Source organism: Chiloscyllium plagiosum, chromosome 5 (assembly GCF_004010195.1).
Source record: "Chiloscyllium plagiosum isolate BGI_BamShark_2017 chromosome 5, ASM401019v2, whole genome shotgun sequence".
NCBI classification, from domain to species: Eukaryota; Metazoa; Chordata; class Chondrichthyes; order Orectolobiformes; family Hemiscylliidae; genus Chiloscyllium; species Chiloscyllium plagiosum.
The window spans coordinates 88,796,960-88,818,357 of record NC_057714.1 but is presented as its reverse complement, the minus strand read 5'-3'; the positions used below and the strand labels follow the sequence as shown (position 1 = coordinate 88,818,357).

At 39.9% G+C, this 21,398-nt stretch overlaps 1 protein-coding gene across 1 annotated transcript in view; it reads left to right on the top strand.

Annotated features, from left to right (window-relative positions):
• Positions 1 to 21,398, top strand: part of LOC122550078 (kinesin-1 heavy chain) — a 100,903-nt gene that overhangs the window by 62,509 nt on the left and 16,996 nt on the right. The window contains exons 17-24 of the mRNA XM_043690596.1: positions 4,590 to 4,707; positions 6,445 to 6,506; positions 6,663 to 6,772; positions 7,336 to 7,437; positions 7,750 to 7,810; positions 7,925 to 7,996; positions 14,150 to 14,254; positions 16,135 to 16,351. Coding sequence (XP_043546531.1) covers positions 4,590 to 4,707; positions 6,445 to 6,506; positions 6,663 to 6,772; positions 7,336 to 7,437; positions 7,750 to 7,810; positions 7,925 to 7,996; positions 14,150 to 14,254; positions 16,135 to 16,351 — 847 coding nt within the window. The remainder of the gene's footprint in view (positions 1 to 4,589; positions 4,708 to 6,444; positions 6,507 to 6,662; positions 6,773 to 7,335; positions 7,438 to 7,749; positions 7,811 to 7,924; positions 7,997 to 14,149; positions 14,255 to 16,134; positions 16,352 to 21,398) is intronic.

Here is a 21,398-nt window from a genome sequence, read left to right as displayed (position 1 = left end):
TCTTTCCCCCTTCTCTCTTCTTCTCCCAACCCCCCCCCGCCCCTTTCCCTGAATGTCTGCAGTTTAAAATTTGTGGTAAAGACTATTTATTTTATGCACTTATGGAATGTTGATGTTGCTTGAGAAGATGAACTTGAACAGCTGCAGGTAGACCCCTTACAGAGAGAGAGGGAATTCAAGGATTTTGGCAAGTAACAGTGAAGGAGCGGTGATATTTTCCAAGTCAAGGATGGGGAGTAGCTTGTTGGGGAACTCTAAGGTGGTGGTGTTCTGTGTGTCTGCTGCCCTTGCCCTTCTGGATGGATGTGGTCATGGGTTTGGACGATGCTGTTTAAGGATCTCTGAATTTCAGCAGTGCATCTAGTAGATTGTACACACCTTTGAGAATTGATGGTAGAGGGAGTGGATGCTTGTCGATGTGGAGCCAATCAGTTGGGCTACTTTGTTTTGGGTGGTGTCAAGGTTCTTGAGTATTGGTGCTGCACTCAAGTAATTGGGGGAAATCTGTCACACTCCTGTCTTGTGCCTTATGGGTGATGGACAGGGTTTGCAGTGTCAGGAGGTGTTACTCACCACAGTATTTCTAGCCTCTGAGTTATTCATGATACCACTACACTTATGGTGAATCTAGTTGTTTCTGGTCAATGGTAACCTCCAGAATGATGATGGGGGATTCAATTATGGTGACACCATTGAGTGTTAAAGATCAGTGGTTGGATTGTGTCTTATTGGAGATGGTTATTGCCTGGCATTTGTGTGGCGATAATATTCCTTGCCACTTGTAGGCTCGAGCCTGGATATTGTCTAAATTTTGTTGAATGTGAGCACTGACTGCTTCATATCTGAGAGGCCGTGAATGGCGCTGAATGTTGTGCAAACATTAGCAAGGGTTCCCACTTTTCATCTTGTGATGAAGGGAAGATCGTTGAAGCAGCTGAATGGGTCCAGGACATGACCCTGAGGAACTCTCTGCAGAGACTCACTCAAGCTGAGATGGCTGACCTCCAACAACCACAAAGATTATTCTGTATACCAGCTGTGACTCCTATCAGCAGGGAGGTTTCCTTCTGATACCTATTATTCTGGTTTTGCCAGGGCTCTTTTAATGCCGCACTCAGTCAAATATGGCCTTCATGTCAATGGCTGTCAAACTCACTTCAACTCTAGAATTCAGCTCTTTTGTCTATGTTTGAACCAAGGTTGTAATGAGGTCAGGAGCTGAGTGGCCCTCGCAAAGCCCAAATTGGGTGTCAACAAGTAGGTTGTTGCTTAGCAAGTGTTGCATGATAGCCCTGTTGATGATACCTTCCATCACTATTAATGTTTGAGGATAGACTGATTTAGGCAGTAATTGGCTAGATTGGATTTGTCCTGCTTGGACAAGTTTCCACTTTGTTGGCTAGATGCCAATGTTGAACTGCTTGGTTTGAAGAGTGACGAGGAGAGCCATGATGTTGTCAGGGCCCTAACCTTTGCAGTATCCAGTGCCTCTAACCCTTTCAGGATATCAGAGTGATGTGAAGTGAATTGGCTGAAGACTGGCACCTGAAGATTACTTTTCATGCTTCAGCCATATCTCTTGCATTTGTGTTGGGCTCCTCCATCATTGATGATGGGGATATTTGTGGAGCTTCTTTGGTGTCTTCCAGTAGGTTGTTAAATTGGCTACCACCATTTAAAATGGATTTTGCAGTTTAAATATGATCTACCGATTGTGGTATTGCTTACCTCTGTCTATTACTTGGGCAAAAGTGAGGACTGCAGATGCTGGAAATCAGAGTCTATATTAGAGTGGTGCTGGATGAAGGGCTTTTGCCCGAAACGTCTATTTTCCTGCTTCTCGGATGCTGCCTGACTGGCTGTGCTTTTCCAATACCACTCTAATCTAGACTGTCTATCACTTGCCAAACAAAAGCAGCATTCAAATAGTCCATTTTGGTAAGGTGACTCCTAATTTTTTTTTATTCTTTAGGTATGCCTGGTGCTGTTCCTGGCATGCACATCAGCACTCCATTGAATTTAATACTCAATACTGATTGACCTCCTAGCTTGACAGTAATGATTGAGTAGGGGATGTGTGGGCTATGAGGTTGTAGTGCAATTCTTCTGCTGATGGCCCACAGAACTTCATGCTTACCTGGTCTCGAGTTGCTAGATCCGTTTGAAATCTGTCCGACTTAACACGGTGGTAGGACCACACAACACAGTGGAGGACATTCTCAATGTGATGGCAGGGCTTCGGCTACATAAGAATTGTGTAATGGTCACTAACTGATATTTTAATGGATAGATGTATCTGCAGCTGACAGATTGAGGCCAAGTTTTTTCTCGTTGGTTTCCCCCACCACCTGTTGCAGACCCTGTGTAGCAGCTATTCTGCAAATACGTATTTTTAGGCTTCGCGGAGCACGCAAAGAGCCAAGTTCATGAATAAATGGACTGCAATTTGTCTATTTTGTCTCTACCATGCTACATTTCTCTTTTTTTTTCTTTTAAAAAGTAAGGCTGGGAATTTTGGGTCATTCAACTAGTTACAATCGATCATAATACAGCATTGTGCATAAACATGTGCCATTGAGAGATCAAAAGCTTGGTATCTAAATTATTAATAGTGCAGAATTTGAGCTGAAAAAACAGATTTTCAACTTGGAAAAGGTGTAAGAAAACAAATTCAAGAGGAAAACTAGTATTTATATTGCATGAGCAGATTTGGGAGCTCTGGCAGAGGCATTACCATGGATAATGTACTCATCAATGCTGATTAACAGTTAACGGCCAGGTTTTGTTAAATTTTAAACCAAACAGGTTTACTCTGGTCAGGGCATTACCCAGACAAATGAGATGGTAAATAGCCTGTCATCTATTTTGTTGATTTGAAACAACAGGCACAGTGGAGTACTTTCTGCTTTCTGTCCAGAAAGAACTGGGTCCTATGTATTAATGTATAAGCTTACTGTGCATGCAAGCACATCATAACAACAAGCTCAGCTGAACATCCTAAATTTAGTGTTGCGAGTTTTGCAAGTGTGGGCTGATAGGAAAGGTACTGATTGTAAACAACTGAAGTGAAATTCTGTTTGTCAGTCCTCCAATCTTTGGGGGACACAGCTTCATACCTGACATAGCATTGCACCATCACTAAAATTCCTACTCCACAGTATACATTTGCGCTGTACACAGAATGGCGTTATGGCTTGACGGCAACATCCTATTAGTGGTAGAAGCCACTCCAGTTACTACTGGGGTAGCTTATGGTGGACATAATCTGGTTATGTTGCTTGGGATGTTGTGTCTTAGAGATGAACGGCCCTGATAGCTAGTGGCCTCTAGAAATATTTGTTCATTTTTTTTCTATCCTCTGTTCTCTCATGTTATATTTTGTCACTTTTTCAATCTATGTAATTCTGCCATGATTGGAGTGATTTTGATCTTGACTATTCAGCAGACTGTAGTATGTTGACTCTCACTGTGGTCAACTGTGATATTTTGAGGGGGCGGGGTTACAATTGCTGCCCTAGAACCTAAAAAAATTGGCAGCAATTGTATCCTATTTTGCTTCAAGTTTAAAAATCTTTTTATATTCAGATTAATTAATACACAACCATTTAGTTTTTATATCCAGTCATGGAATATATGTCCGTAACTAGATCAACACATCAGCATCTTCAAGGACAATGAAGGATAGATAATGAGCTGTTGTCTTCCACTGCAGCACTCCTCAGTGCTGTTTGGAAGAGAATTCCAGGATGTTGACCCAGTAGCAGTGAAGAAACTGATATAGCTGCAAGTCAGAAAAATTAGCGTATTGGTGGGAGTATCAGGTGGTGCGTTCCTGTGCAACTGCCATTCTCGTGAATCATAAGGGGTCATGAGCTTAGAAGGTGCTATCTGAGAAGTATTGGTGTTGAGACATTACATGTTGTTGGCCAAACTGCTGTAATTGTATATTGGATTTAAAGGTGGTGTATAGACAGCTAATAAGTGGGGCTGAATGGTGTTGAACTACTTGTATAGTTTGAGCTGTACTCATCCGCACAAGTAGGAAATATTCCATCACGATGACTTAGTTGGTGAACCAGCTTTGGGGAGATGGGAGGTCAGTTGCTCACTGCAGAATTCCTAGCCTCTGATCTACTCTTGTCGTATTTTGTTTATGATTGGTCCATTTCAATTTCTGGCCAATGCTAAGTCCCAGATGTTGATAATGGGTGATTGTGGTAATTCCATTGAATATAAATGTTACTAATTGCAAACAGCTTTCATGAAAAGTTGGCAGTTTTACTGTTTCTATTTCCTGGATCTATGCTACCCATTCACTGTCCTCCTCTTCAAGTATGTTTTTCTACCTCTCCTGCATATGAAGTTATTTATTTCTGGCCTGTTGTAGTTATAACTGTGGATCATTGGACTGCAAAAACGCACAAACCTACAAGTTAAAATGGTAATATTCATTTGTTTCATTTCATAACAATATCCAAAAAGAAAGCTCCACTAAAATTATTAGGTTGTCTCTCTTTACCTGAAGGGAAAAGAGACTTGTTCATTTTTATTTAAACTATAATTTTTTCTTTTTAAATCAATGATACTAGCATGAAGCAAAGATCAAGTCACTTACAGAATATCTACAGAATGTGGAACACAAAAAGAGACATCTGGAAGAATCTGTTGATTCATTGAATGAAGACTTGGTCAAGCTTCAGGCGCAAGGTATGTTTGAGTCTTAGTTCTGAGCAAGGGTATGTTTTGTTGCACCGTGTAGCATTTTTGCAGAAATCTTAGAAGTAGAATAGTTTTGCAGTTTGTAGGAATATTCTGATGCCAAGTGTTCAGGTGCAGTATTGTAAATTGTTTGCTTGATTTTTAAAAAAATTTTCTCTTCCCCTGGTCCTAACTACCTAATTTCCCCCACTTACCTGTGCAGTTGTTTACATTTTGCCAAGAAATTGTTTATCGTGGTATAAATTTGCAACAGAATTGTAATCGTAAAATTTTGAAAGCCGAATTTTTTTGGGGGGTGGGTGGGGGAGGAGTAAAATGAGGTGGGTGACTATGTAATTTCATGCTGCTGGTGTCCACATCATAATCGAGTGAACTGCTCACAGTTGGTGAACATACTCTTCAGTTACTTGAAAGACCAAGATTGAGAGGACCACTAGAATCCATACAGACTTTGACCCTATCACCTCTCTCTCCCTCTCTCTCTATCTCTCTCTCTCTCTCCCCCTCCCCCTCTCCCTCTCCCTTTATCTTGCTGCAAAAGTTCTAAGTACTAAATGCTAAAACTTAGATAGAGGTGTCCTCTTATTCCTTTGCCTGCAGTGGCAGAATGCTGTCTCTTCTATGCTGACCATTCAAACTTAAGAGCTTACCCACTGTCAAGGGCGGCACGGTGGCACAATGATTAGCACTACTGCCTCTCAGCACCAGAGATCCAGGTTCAATTCCCGCCTCAGGTGGCTAACTGTGTGTAGTTTGCACGTTCTCCCCATGTCTGCGTGGGTTTCCTCCAGGTGCTCCGGTTTCCTCCCACAAGCCAAAAATGTGCAGGTTAGGTGAATTGGCCATGCTAAGTTGCCCATAGTGTTAGGTGACAGGGTAAGTGTGGGGGAATGGGTCTGGGTGGGTTGTGCTTCGGCAGGTCGGTGTGGACTTGTTGGGCCGAAGGGCCTATTTCCACACTAAGTAATCTATCTAAAATAATCTAAGTTAAGGTAAAACTTGGGTGACTGCTTGCAATATGGTGTGGCAGTAGGGCCCCTATTGTCAAAAATGCAACTCAAATTGTCCTTAGGTCTTGAATAAATTAAGTCTTCTCTCCTCTGCATCTTTTTAAAAAAAAAAATTGGAGCTTTTAATATTTGGTCTTGGTCTCATGGCATCCAGAGTACCTGGATTAAGCACTGTATTTTACCAGGTAGATTGAAAGGGCAGGAGGAAGCTTGCAATTACTTGATAGGGAAATCTGGTAGATGGGATTAGTACTGCAGATAATTTTGGCAGTGGGCTCTGCAATAATTCTCCATTTCAGAGGGTAAACTGACAGACATAGCCAAGTAAAATTTTAACAAGGGAGGTGGGAAAGAGTGTAGCAAGGTATTGTTCACAGCTCGGTGTAATTATGGTTTGGATTTCACAGAGCCAAAAAAATTCTTTGAGGTGGGGCCAAAGTCAAATCTCAGCAAGATGGTTGTAAATTGTTTCAGCTTGCTGAGGAATAGAGGCTAGGAATTTATGCAATTGGTTGCAAAACAGGCCAAAAACATTATTGAAATTCTGAATTCTATTATAGATCCAATCTATCATCAAATATGACAGTTGAGAGAAAAAGTAGTCATGAAAAACATTAATGTTCGAACAGTTTATATTTTGAATTTACCAAGTTTCTGTAATTCAGATTTGATGAAATTTTAAAGGATTCAAGTAATGAACTTTTTGAATTTACAGAAAAAGTACATGAAATGGAAAAGGAGCACATGAACAAAGTGCAGACTGCCAACGAAGTGAAGGTAACTCCTTCCTTTGGAACTATAGGAATTAATTCTTTGTGATTATTGTGCAGGCTGCATGTTCACTTATCACTTGTATTGCAATATTTTGACTGTGTATATTGTCGAGGCCTCACCTTGATAAATAATATTTCTACTATTCATTTCTAACTATAGAAAGCTGTAGAACAACAAATGCAGAGCCACCGGGAGGCCCATCAGAAACAGATCAGCAGTTTGAGGGATGAAATTGAAAAGCAGGAAAAACTCATTACTGACCTTCAAGAGTATGTGTTTCATTAGTATTTAACCTGCAATATTTGAATTTATAAACCAATTAGTTGAATTTTTTTTGTAGGTTTTCAGCAACACTTTGGTGTATGGTAGTTACCTTTTTCTGATCCTGGGCATCACTAGCCATTTGCTCATTGATTTAAAGTCTTAGACATGCACACATACAGTTTGAAATGTTGAATGAAGTATTGACACCCCACATTATTAAATTTCAAAAGTCTCATTCAATAAAGTTTGCTATTTTGGGCATCTTTTATATCAAAATTTGTTGCATTAGCAGAGCAAGTTAATCCATTCTTGCAACAGATCCTCACTTCCCCAGAACTACATCATATGTTGGCTGAGATTTTGAATAAAAGTTGAAGTTATCCTGAGCTGACCCCTCTGTGGAATTACTGACTATCAATAATTTTCTCTTGATTGAAGTGCAGAAGAGAATATAAAATCTTCAGACCTCGCTAGTGTTTTTGCTGCTTATTAGTTCTGGATTGGATTAAAATTATTTACAGCTAAAACAAAACATTCTGTTCATTTTTCTTTTTCCATTTGACAACAGCCAAAATCAGAAAATGATGTTGGAGCAGGAGCGTCTACATGTAGAACATGAAAAGCTAAAGACTGTTGATCAGGAAAAAAGCCGCAAATTACATGAACTGACGTAAGTAATATGAATGTTTTCAAATGAGTGTTTTCATATGAATGTGTAGCTGAATTTCAGCACTACTTTTTTAAAAAAAAAAGTCAGATTTTGAAAAATTACTTAACTCAAAAGCTATACTATTGAAATCCGTTATTTTGAAACAAATTTTAGTTAACACGTTAATGTACTAATATCACAAAGTTCTCAACCACTTCTCTACTTATTAGACCAAGAATAAAGCTTGATATTTATTCTAGAATCATTGCTAGTGCATGTACTATGTTTTCATTCATGTAAATATTCTGAATAATACAATCTATTGCAATGTAGGATTATGCAGGATCGACGAGAACAAGCAAGGCAGGACCTCAAAGGACTGGAAGAGACTGTGGTAGGTGAAGTTGAATATGCAAGTCTTGGGTTTAGATTTTATTTTAGAAATTCATTCTTAAATTTTTATTGGGCAAGGATTAATCTGTCTGCTGTCACTTTTTTATTTCTGTAGGCAAAAGAACTCCAGACGCTTCATAATCTTCGAAAGCTGTTTGTTCAAGACTTGGCGACCAGAGTTAAAAAGGTATGGAAACAGTGACTTTGCTTTCTGGGTCAGTTGTACATTTGTTGGAACATGGAAAGGGAAGCCCATTCACAACTTGCAAACTAATGATATTTTCTCTTCTAATGGGTATCTCATGGGTATCAATTAAAATGTACCGAAGTAGAACAGAGCTTAAGCAGTATGTTTAAAATTTGAATTTGGATCATTGAAGCTGGCCTACTAAGGCATGTTTATTGAAAAGTAGCTCCTTTACAGACCAGAAGACACAGGAGTAGAAGTAAGCCATTGGCACGTCATGTCTGCTCCACTGTTTAATAAGATCATGGGTAATAATAATCCTCACTTCACTTTCTTGCTATTGCTATTGAGAAGGAACAAGTGGATTTAAAATGGCTATCGAAAATTTTGGTTAGCAGCTTTGTATTTAATAATTGTGGTTTTCACTGGGCAGGAAGTGCATGGTGTAAGACCATTAGACTGAGGATAGTGAAAAGAGGAGGTAATGTGTTGAGCACTCCGGTTCTCTTGGGTATTGTGGAAGAGTGCACTAGTGTATTGCAGGCTGTTGTCATACTCAATTTGATGATGAACACCAAGCATACTGAATATGGCAATTAAATCTGTCAAAAGCTGTTGCACAAGTGGTATCTTTGATTTGTCTCTGAAAAGGGAATTTCATGAAATAGCCAGTCACCAGGATGTAGTCATGTCCTTGGACATGAAAATTTTGGTAGTGACCTTGCAGGTCAGATGGAATTTTGTGTGGAGTCAGTTAATCTGTCTGATGGCAAGACACTAGATTCATATGCAAACCTTTTAGTTCACACAGATGCCAAAGAACTTATGTGTATGTGGTCAAGCATGATTTAGTGCAGAGCATGTGGATTAATCACTCGTTTGCCTTAAAAATTATATTTTTGCCACGTTCTAGTTCATCTCTGGTTATAAAAAATGTTTGTTCAGGGACTTGTCCAATGTATTTGAGTGAACAGCCGATAATCATTTTTGAGCTGTTGCAATTGGATAGCATCAGGCATGATTTGCTGAATTAGTGCTGCTGGCATTGACCGAAATGAATGCGATTGCTGTGGAGATTACCTTCAAACTCCGATATGACAATATCTACTTGTAAGTCTAGAAGAATACCTTCATTCTTAGCAGGAACTCCTTAGAACTCTGCCAAAACATCAAGAAAAATCCTCCGAGCTTGGTTTTAATTGTACTTTGAAAATCAAAGGATACGATTTCACAATTAGGTGGTATAGTCTTGGAATACATGAGAATTTTTTGACAGGTCATTTCCAATGGTTTGTGCTTTTATAATCAATGAGTCACTGGAAAAAAAAACAAAATTCAAAATTAATAGCAAATGGAGGGTGTAGGAAATGTGGGTAATTTTTTTTAATAAAACACTCGGTACCTGAATTGACACGCCACAGCTGTTACCATCTTATATCCTTGGTATCAGTAGCTGCAACTATATTTTAATTATATTGCATGAAATGCTTGTTGAATAGGTCCATGTGGAAACTTTATATTTCGCAAAGGGGAGCAAGTGCTTCAGTTTTTGATTTTGGAGTCTGAACTATTGTAACGACTTGAGAACCAAATGCAATAAGCTTGTCATCCTGTAGTAGATATATTCTGAGGCCTTTCTGGAATGTGTTTATTTCCACAATATTGAAGAATATACTTATTGGATGATGAAGCATTTTTGAGAGATTGAGATATATGTTGCCCTTTTCAGTCTTCCTGTATGGTGTGTCTTTGCAGAGCAAATCTCAGGAGATAAAATTTAGAATATAGGAGGTAAAAAGTTCGAGATTCAGTGATATTTTTGTAATTCGCCTTTGTCTTGTGGTATAATTTTCTATATTGGTAACATTAGATTTGATACTTTTTGAAGAATATATCAATGCAAAGAAGTTGACTTGCCTTAATATAATTTTTTTGGCTGCTGAAAGCTTTTATCTTGTTTTCTTGCAACCTCAATGAGCTGATGGCAGTTTGTATCAAGTTGATTAGTTTTTGCGGGAACTGCAATGTCCTCTGCAATAGAGACAAGCTGGTAGATTGTCTAATATGATTCATATGTTGTTGGAATATGTCTCGGCTAACAGATAAATCAAGCCAATCGTAATCTGAGCAAACACTATCTACCGAAAGCTATTTTAAAAGTTTGAGTTCCTGTGACTTTAGGGAAAGATGTATGGACTGATGCTTATTCTCAGCATCAAGCTGGAAAGATACTTTGTGTCTGGAAAAGTTGGGATTAAGGTCTTCCACAGGTAGCAATCTTGCACGAACTTATTTTTCGTGCATTGTTGAGTCACCTTGATGTAAATGTGCAGTGTGTTGTGGACTAGACCACACCCTCTTTAAAATATATCAAGGAGATTAGCCTAAATCTGAACTTTTACCTGAGTTAATGATGAGTGTTAGGTGCCGCCTTCTAGATGTGATTTGATTGGTCAAACAACTAGGCTTTAAGCAAAACACTTTATTATTACATAACCGTTTAAATACAAGCCAAAACAAGAATTGGCATGAACTGTATTTTAATACTATTAAAATACTTAACTAAATATATAATTGCTACTCCAACATAGCATCATCCCATAAAGGGATCCTTGGCAAAGGCAAATTCAGGAAACTATTTCCCCACTTGCCATCTCCTTCAGTCTAGGAGAGACAACATTGACAGAAGGAATCTATCAGCAGAGATCACTTCAGCTTTCTGTTGCTGCCAAAACTTTAACCAGCAGCTTCAGCTCCAAAACTCCAACTTCTAGAATTGAAAGCAAAAAAATCCCAGGTCTGTGAGACTGACTCCATCCACTCATGCTGCCTTTGTTAAAGAAAAAGCTACTTGCTCCTCTTTCCATGAAGTGGATACCTCAGCACCAGGTTTACAACATCTCTCTCCAAGAGAAACAGGACAGAGCAAATGACTCTTTGAGGTACATCTCGTCACAAGTGCCATCTTTAAACATAAATCATAGAATTGCACCAATTAGATTAGATTCGATTAGATTACAGTGTGGAAACAGGCCCTTCGGCCCAACAAGGCCACACCGACCCGCCGAAGCGAAACCCACCCATACCCGTACATTTACCCCTTACCTAACATTACAGGCAATTTAATATGGCCAATTCACCTGACCCTGCACATCTTTGGATGGTGGGAGGAAACCAGAGCACCCGGAGGAAACCCACGCAGACACGGGGAGAACGTGCAAACTCCACACAGTCAGTCGCCTGAGGCGGGAATTGAACCCGGGTCTCTGGCGCTGTGAGGCAGCAGTGCTAACCACTGTGCCACCGTGCCGCCCACAAATCAATCTATGGGATGCTTGACTTTCTAGATTGAGTTCCAGTTTGAGCTTATCCTGAATGTAAATGCTGCACTTCCAGTGCTTGTTTGGGCAGTCTCTTTCAGATGTGGTACTGCATCACGATTTCAGTTTGCCAGAAGAGTACACTGGGATCATTGATTCATTAATACAGTTTGGGACCTATAGTGTTGAGTGGATATAGTTGTTAACGTTTGGATCATAATACGGCAATCTGTGCATGATGGATAGCCCCATTGGAACAACAACATGAAATACTTCAGAGGTCCGCCATGAGCTATATTGGCATTAAAATACAGATTGTGTGCTGTTATAAGTCCTAGTGTTATAAACACTATATAGGACAAACAGGAAGACAGCTAACGATCCGCATCCATGAACATCAACTAGCCACGAAACGACACGACCAGCTATCCCTAGTAGCCACACACGTAGACTACAAGCAACATGAATTTGACTGGGACAACACTACCATTATAGAGCAAGCGAAACAAAGAACAGCCAGGGAATTCCTAGAAACATGGCACTCATCCACAAACTCCATCAACAAACAGATCGACCTGGACCCAATATACCGGCCACTACAGCGGACAGCTGAAACTGACAACCGGAAGCGGCAGGGACAGGCCACTATAAATGCCAGAGGAAACACTACAGAAGCGCTTCACAGGAGGCTCCCAAGCACTGAGGATGTCACCTAGACAGGGGACGAAAGGTTTGCAACAAAAACTTCCAGCTCGGCGAACAGAACCACAGCAACGAGCACCCGAGCTACAAATCTTCTCACAAACTTTGATTGTCTAGTAATGTTTAGCACCACTAGAGATCCTCTGTTGGTGTTCAGGATAAAGTATTCATAAGTTATAGAAAGCAATGTTATTTAAGCGGATGATCTGTGACTTGCACAACTCCTTTTATGTTAGCTGAGACGTAATATTAAATTGCAAGTTTGCTAACCATCTTTCAGGTTATCTTTTAGATGAAATTTCCATTAGTGAAAATATTGATATTATTTGGGCTCTTGCTGTGTACCTTTTTTTTTTCTGTTGGATGAATTTTTATTCTCAAGATTTTGGATTTCCCTGCTGCTGGCTGAATTGCATTAGTTGTTGCCCAGTATTAAAATTAAGCTATTTCAGTTTGAACATTGCAGTTAATTTGTGTGACCCATTTCCAGTTTGGAAGACTTAAATTTTCTTCTTGGAATGTTCATGACAATTGCTGACCATCTTTCGTTGTCATGAAAAGTGATTTGTATGTCCCCTTCTTGAGCCACTGGTAACTGTTTGAAACAGCTGGTTCAATTCCGAGGCCAGAAAGTGTTTAGGACTGAAGAGCTATATTGGGTAAAGACGGACAGCAGATTTCCTTTCCTACAAGAACTCATTAGACAATAGACAATGGGTGCAGGAGTAGGCCATTCAGCCCTTCGAGCCTGCACCGCTATTCAATATGATCATGGCTGATCATTCCTAATCAGTATCCTCTTCCTGCCTTATCTCCATAACCCTTGATTCCACTATCTTTGAGAGCTCTATCCAACTCATTCTTAGTTCTTAAAATCTGGCAGCTTCATGGTCACATTTAGTGATATTTTGTTTTTGTAACAAAGTTATCAAACTGCCGTGATAAAATTTGACCATGGATTCTCTAGATTATTAGCTCTGAAGCACTGACCCAATAACATGCCACTGTGCTGCTATTAGTTCAAAGTGACTTTTACTACTGCATTTTTAGCCCTTGTGGCCACTGATCATTTTAATTAATAGCATTTGGATTGTATTTTATAGCACTTTTTAAATGATAAATTACTCAGTTTATGAAGTCCAGTTTCCATTTTGTACAAGTTAACATTAAAAATTATTGCTTGATACCACAATACTCCCCAATGAATCTTCTCCTTTGTTCTTAATCCTGGAGAAGTATACAAAAGATTTGCAAGGATGCTATCAGAACTGAGGTGACACGCACCAGGAAAGGTTGGGGCTCTTTTCCTTAGAAAAGAACACTGAGGTGTAGCTAGTGGTCTTTGAGTCAACCCTATCGAATTCCTTTTACAAATGAAGATATTTTTCCCAATTTGTGGAGAGTCTTAAAACTGGAACTCCTAAATGTAAGGAGGGAATTTTGGAGAAAACATTTACCTAAAGAATGTTAGAAATGTGGAGCATGCTACTGCAAGGAATCATTGACCATAGCTAGCATAGATGCACTTAAGTGAAAGTTAAATAAGCATCCAGGAGAAAGTAGTAAAAGCATATGCTGATAAGGTTAGATGGGCAAAGGCTTGTGTGAAGCACAACTATTATGTACATCAGATAGAAGGAATGGTCTGCTTCTATGTTGTAGATGCTATACAGATGTGCAGTTATCCTCTTGGAAGTAACTTTGCATGGACAATTTATTTTTCAACTATGTAGACTCAATGTTAAGTGTACTGCAGCATTGTTCAATCTGTCACCTGCTTTCAGTTAGTAGTACAATAAATCGCTAATCTAAATGTTACACTTTGTTGCCTTTACAGGTTGGTCTGCTATAACGTGTGTTTAATTAATCCGATTGAGGACACTGTTTCTAAAGTGCAAACTTGTTTTAAAAAAAAACATGTTCGCTGTAACATGATTACATCGCCAACAATTTAAGCACTGTTTCTAAAGTGTGATTTTTCTTTGATGCGGGGTTGCACAAGAATGCAACTATCGCGTTATAGAAGAACTGACTTTTTAATAGATTATTATATTGTAATCTAAGTTGTTTTACAGTATTAGACTTCCAGTTGAAGATGTCTGAATAAGTCTTTATCCCCGTTTTATTCCAGAGTGCTGAAATGGATTCTGATGACACTGGTGGTAGTGCTGCACAGAAGCAAAAGATCTCCTTTCTTGAAAACAACCTTGAACAGCTCACAAAGGTTCATAAGCAGGTAAATCAAAGGTGTTAACATTTCTGCAAATGTTTTTACTTAAACTCAGCATCAGATCTATTTATATGCTTGTTTGATCATTTGTATTTAGAAAACAGCAGCAATAACAGCTTTAAAATTGTGGAGCATGCTAATGGGGACTGGATGCTATGAGTCAAGCTTCCAAAAACTAGAAACTGACCATTCTTCAATAACTTGTGTTTTTTTTCCCTTTTTAAAATTCATGTTCATTAGATGGTGTTATTAAATCACATGATTTACAAGAAAAAAAATCAACTTGTACAATAACTATTTCGATAGGATATCTATCGAAGTTACTTTGCATGGACATTTGAGAATGTTGCATAAATTCATTGCAATTAGCCAAAGATTTATGTTGCAGCCTATAGCTGCCAAGATCCACCTGCATAACTACAGCTGCTATAGTTTCTTTGTCTGACACAAGAACAATAATTCAGCGTGCCAGGACTTGCATTTAACTCTACTAATTTCAATGCTAAATTACTGAACAAAACCCCCAGGGAAGCCTGTTTTAAGAATAATCCGAAACAAAAACAGATTGCTGGAGAAATGCAGCAGGTCTGGCAACATCTGAAGAGAAAGCAGATTCAATATTTTGGATCCAGTCACCCTTCAGAATTGATTGTATCTATGGAAAGATTTATATGCTGAAGATCATATGAGCTAAAGGAGTAAATGATAGGTGGAGATCAAGTTAATGCTGTACAGATTTAAAACTGCTTTAAATCAGAAGGGGTGTTTGATTTGGAAATTAAAATCTACGAACAATAACAACTGATCCTCTTGATCTTAGTTTGTAAGCACCTACAATTATTTTGACCTTACTAATTAGATTAGGATTTGCACTCTGTGTAGTCCGAGGTGTGGCTTCTGAGTTGTGATATTTAAAGCCTCAAAATTAAGGTACCATTGTCCTTTTTACATTTGTAATTCTTACTTCTGGTTTGTCCTGTTTGTTTTTGTCCTGGAGGTAATTGCCTATTAGCTGCTTTGCTTCCTTGATGGACAAACCCTGAAACAGAACACCTGAGACTGTAACTAAATAACAGGTGATTGTGTTTTTAAAATTTGAAGAACCCAGTAATATGTTCAGCCCAAAAAAAGCTTGACTGTTTGAATTTAAACCATTTCCCCACAAAGACAGGCCAAGTTAGTAGTTATAGAAGCAATTAAATCCATCAAACTGTGCAGTATGCAATCCCTTTTTTGTCTTTCAAGATTTGTTATTTAAAGTAAAGCTGACTCCTCGAAATAGAAACAATGCATTTAAAATATTGTGATTAAACAATGAGCAGTGGTTTAAATTGTACTTTAATATTCACATTACAGTTAACTCATGACTGCCAATAAAATCAATCTGAGGAGCAGGAAAATCAATGTTTTGAGTAACAGTCCTTTTCTGCTCCTCTGCTGCCTGACCTGCTGTGCTTTTCCAGCACCTTGCTCTTGACTCTAATCTCTAGCATCTGTAGTCCTTACTTTCACCTAATAAAATCAATCTCCCAAGTTTAAAAGTAGCTTATGTTTTTCTCTCATTTATAATCAATTAAAAAGTGGCAACTTCATAACATTATGAATTACGATTATCCCATCTGAAATGTTTCAGCTCCCTGGTGCTTCATTTGAACCATCACAAAATCTTAGTCAGTAGGGCTTCATTTACATCAAGGATTAGGAAGCAAATTGGATATCTTGAATTTGCAACAAATGAACCAGGTTAAAATCTGTCACTGTATTCATTCTGTTATGTGCAGTTATTTTCCAATTAATTTCCTTTAAGTTGTAATTCCTTGAAGTCCTGATACAACCTGATCATGTTCTTAGGTTTATTAATATTAAGATGTTGTACTTTCCTTTAGTTGGTACGGGATAATGCAGATCTTCGTTGTGAGCTTCCCAAACTAGAGAAACGTCTCAGAGCCACGGCTGAGAGAGTCAAGGCTTTGGAATCTGCATTAAAGGAAGCCAAAGAGAATGCACTTAGAGATCGCAAGCGCTACCAGCAGGAAGTGGACCGTATCAAAGAAGCTGTACGAGCAAAGAACATGGCAAAGAGAATGCACTCTGCTCAGATTGGTAAGATAAGAATGGTACAACAATGTAGATTCCAACAAACTATCTAATGGCAATTTGTGCAAGTTGTCTTGATTGTAAGATGGAAAGCTTCAACTAGTGCCGTTTTCCTAGCAGTATTCAAGTCCTGTGCTATCAAACAACTATAACTTAGCAGTCATATCTTGTTATCATTATCTTTTCTAAAATAAGTTGAGGTTGTCATAAGTAGTTAAATTGTTGCTCATGTAGAGAGCCATCATGCATATGACAGGCAAATGTCTCCTTATGCGGTGTAATCATTCTGATTGAAATGCAATTAGTACCTTAGGTTGTTAATTTACATTATCTCAATTTTAAAATTATTTCTGTCAAGTATGAGTCTCCTTGCCGAGACCAACAATTATTGCTCTTAAGTAGGTGTGGTGAGCTGCTGCCTTAAACTATGCATTCTTAAGATATGGGGGCTCCCACAGAGCTAATAGCAAGGAATTGAATTGAATTTAAAGCTTTGTCTTGCAAGCAATACAGGCAGATCACATAGTTAGCATAGATAAGTAAATAATAGGCAAAAACAAAAACACAGGTACAGGCGAATGTTAAGAGTTTGAGTCCATTCAACCTTCCTATAACAGTAGGGTAGGAACTGTTATGAAGTTAGCTGGTGCATGTAGAGCATCTGTACCCTCTTTCTGATAGAGGTTGTAGAAAAACATTGCCAGGGTGGGATGGATTTTTGAGAATGTTGGTGGCCTTTCTTTGACAGCGGGCCTGGTAGATGGATTCTATAGATGGGAGGCTGGCCTTTGTGATTTTTGGGGCAGAGTTCACCACTCTCTCTGTAACCATCTCCAATCTTGAATGGTACAATTGCCATACCAGGTAGTGATACATCCAGACAGAATGCTTTCGATGGGGCATCTATAAAGGTTGACAAGGATATTTGCCGTTATGCCAAATTTCCTCAGCTGCCTGAGGAAGAGATGATGTTGGGTCTTTGTAACCAGTGCATCCACAAGAAGAGTCCAAGAAAGCTCGTGGATGACTGTGCCCAGGAGCTTGACACTCCCCACTCATTCCACCTCTGTGCTGTTAATGTGTAGGGGGGGCATAAGTAACATTCCGTTGAAAGTCAATGGGTTCCTTGGTTTTGCCAACATTGAGAGCTAGGTTGTTCAGTGCACCATTTTCCCAGGTTTTCCACCTCCCGTCTGTAGTCTGTTTTGTCACCATCTGAGATTCGACCGACTATGGTAGTGTCATCAGCGAACTTGTAAATGGCATTTGTCTGGTATTTGGTGACACAGTCATTGGTATACAGCGTGTATAATAGGGGGCTGAGTATGCATTCTTGGGGGGCTCCAGTGTTAGTGAGGATGAAATATTGTCCCCAATCTTCAGATTGTGGCCTGTGGGTCAGGAAACTGAGGATCTAGTTGCAGACATTGGGGCTTAGTCTGAGATCATTAAGTTTAGTAATTAGTCTCAAGGAAATAATAGTGTTGACTACAGTTCAGCCTTCAATGAGTAGGATTCTTAGATAGTTGTTCTTGGTGTCAAGATGTTCTAGGGAGGAGTGAAGGACAAGTGATATGGCATCTGACTGGATCTGTTGGTCTGATAGGTAAATTAGAGTGGGTCAAAAATAGTCTGGAGGCTGGTGTTAATGCCACAACCAGCCTTTCAAAGTATTTCGTAACGACCGAAGTTAGGGCTGCTGGGTTGTAGTCATTGAGACATGATGCATGAGCCTTCTTAGGCACAGGGATGATGTTGGCCCTCTTGAAACAGGCAGGGACAGTGGCCTGCTGCAGGGAGAGGTTGAAGATGTCTGAGAAGACCCCTGCCTGGTACTCGCTTTCCTTGGATTCACACGAAGGAAAACTGATCTGACCTCTGCAGTGACTGTTGGGATAGGTTCGTCAGGACTTGTCAGAATAGGTGTTACTTCTCAAAATTCTGCTGAAAGTGAGCATTGGCTTTGAGATGATCTGGGAGGGATATATCATCGTCTGCTATTTTACACTGTCTCTTTTTTGAACATGTGATGTCATTCAGTCAGTGCTTGCCAGAGTCGCTCGGTCTCTGTCTGGGTATCTAGTTTGGATTGGTTTTGGTCCTTGGCTGTCTGAATGGCTCTGTGACGGTCATACTTGAATTCCTTATTTGAGTGGGTTTTCTGATCTGAAGGCCTTACATTGGTTTTTACCAGGTTCTGCATGTCCTAATTCATCCAGGGTTTCCTGTTTGGGATTGACTTTCTTGGTATGCAGTCCTCCACGCACGTACTGATTAAGCCTGTGACTGTGGTGGCGTACCAGTCCAAGGTACCTGCAGATTGTTTAGGCCAGGTTCAATCAACCAATTCCAAACAGCACCAGAGTTGATCCTCTGCCTTCTCTGACCAACACTGCCTGTACGTCAGTTAGGGGGTTTCCTGCTCGAGTTTTTGCCTGTAAGTTGGGAGAAGAAACATAGCATTGTGGTCAGAGTTCCCAAAATGAGGGCAGGCAATGTTCTGATGGTACTTGGGCAACACCTTTCTTAGATTGGCTTGATTTGAAGTCGCCAGTTACAGTAAGCAGGGACTCTGGGTGTTCCATCTCCAGGGTGTTAGTGGTGGAGTACAGCACATCCAGAACTTCCTTAACCTTTTCTTATGGCGGTATGTACACAGCAGTTTGTATAGCAGCAGTAACCTTCCTTGGTAGATAGAAGGGGTGGTATTTGAGGTGAGGAATTCAAGGTTTTGGGAGCAATGGCTGCTCAAGGTTGTAGTGTCCGTGCACCACAAGTTGTTAATTAAAAAGCAAACCCCTCCACCCTTTTGTCTTACCCGAGGGACGCTGTACAGACTATACAATGGATAGAAAAACCAGCTTGAAGTGCACAGTCAGGAATGGATGGAAGTTCACTATCCAACTGTAAAGGAGCCTTGAAGAAGGTGCAGGTCAGAATGTGAGGGGCTTGGAAAAAACTTGTAGATTGGGGTGTTCCTATGCAGCCAGCCCTTCTGGGTGGTAGATACTACAAGTTTGGAAGGTGATACCAAATGAGTAGATTTAATTGCATAAATGATATAATTCAGAGCAGACTATACTTTCACTGAAATATTAGCTGAGGTAGCTTGAGCAGCATTATGACTGGCCTTGATGCTCCTGAGCTGGAAACAGTAAAATTAGTTTGAATTGAATGAGTTATTGTCACTTAAATCTTAATTAGTATAGCTTTTTTAGTAAAATACTGGTACACTGTGGTTTACTGAAGTAGGAGAAAATAAGATTAATAAAACTAGAAAGCAGGTTAACCATGAAGCTAGCAAAAGTTAGAGCTAATTGATTTTTCTGCAGTCTTGATTAGACAGCACTTGCATTATGGAGTAAAATTCTGATTGCCATGCTGCTAAAAGGATATTGAGAACTTATTTTTAAAGTGACAAGGATTTGACCAGACGGAGTGGAAAAAACCATTTGGTAAAGTTAAGCAGACTAGGGCTGTTTTCTGTGGAAAACAGATCCTATCGAGGTCTTTAAAATTAAAATGGAGGGTTAATGAGCAATAGCTTGCACTAAGCTAATCTAGAATAAGAGGCTAGAAATATGATTGCCACAGAATCTGTAGCAGTTAAGATTGTTGGACTCACTGCCACATGGAGTGTTGAAGCAGAGGTAGCATTGATCCACTTGAAGGAAAGACATGAGCGAGAAAGGAATAGAAGGATGAGAAATCCAAGTTGGTAGAGGTAATGAGCAGGCTTGTGGAATGCATAGACCGGTTAGGCAGATGGGACAGGAACACTAGTAACCTATTTAACCCCTTGAGCCTGATTCCAAATTGTGCTAGATCATGGCTGATCATCTTACCTACTGTCATTTCCCCACATACATTCTATCCTTGATATTTTTAATATCTGGAAACCTACTGACTTCTGTTCAAATATACTGATTTGAACAGGTTTGTCAAATGTTATTTTTCTTTCCAAAATTCGTGTTGACTGTCCCAATTCCTAATCATAGTTTTATGTTTACTAAAAATTCGAAAGGACTATGGATGTTGGTAATTGGAAACAAACAACAAATTGCTAGAAAAACTCAGGTCTGGCATTACCTGTGGAGACAAAAGTTAATACATCAGATCCAGTGACCACCTCAGAACATTGTTTTGAAGAAAGGTCACTACCTGAAATGTTAACTCTCCATAGATGCTGCCAGACTTGAGTTTTACAGAAATTTGTTTGTCTTGTTGTTTTAGTGCCCAACTGTCATATCCTTTTTTATTAATATTTTAATAATTTCCCTGTGATAGGTATCAGGTTACAAGGTCTGTATTTCTCAGTGCCCCCCTACATTCCTTAAATGGTTGGGCTATATTTGCCAGTTTTGAATGGAGAACTTTGATTATGGCTGAAAATGTGTTGCTGGAAAAGCGCAGCAGGTAAGGCAGCATCCAAGGAGCAGGAGAATCAACGTTTCGGGTATGAGCCCTTCTTCAGGAATGAGGAAAGTGTGTCCAGCAGGCTAAGATAAAAGGTAGGGAGGAGGGACTTGGGGGAGGGGCGTTGGAAATGTGATAGGTGGAAGGAGGTTAAGGTGAGGGTGATAGGCCGGAGTGGGGGTGGAGAGGTCAGGAAGAAGATTCAGGTTAGGAAGGTGATGCTGAGTTCGAGGGTTGGGACTGAGACAAGGTGGTGGGAGGGGAAATGAGGAAACTGGAGAAATCTGAGTTCATTCCTTGTGGTTGGAGACTTCCTAGGTGGAAGATGAGGTGCTCTTCCTCCAGCCGTTGTGTTGCTATGGTCTGGCGATGGAGTCCAAGAACTTGCATGTCCTTGGTGGAGTGGGAGGGGGGGGTTGAAGTGTTGAGCTACAAGGTGGTTGGGTTGGTTGGTGCGGGTGTCCCAGAGGTGTTCTCTGAAATATTCCGCAAGTAGGCGGCCTGTCTCCACAATATAGAGGAGGCCACATCGGGTGCAGCGGATGCAGTAAATGATGTGTGTGGAGGTGCAGGTGAATTTGTGGCGGATATGGAAGGATCCCTTGGGGCCTTGGAGGGAAGTAAGGGGGAGGTGTGG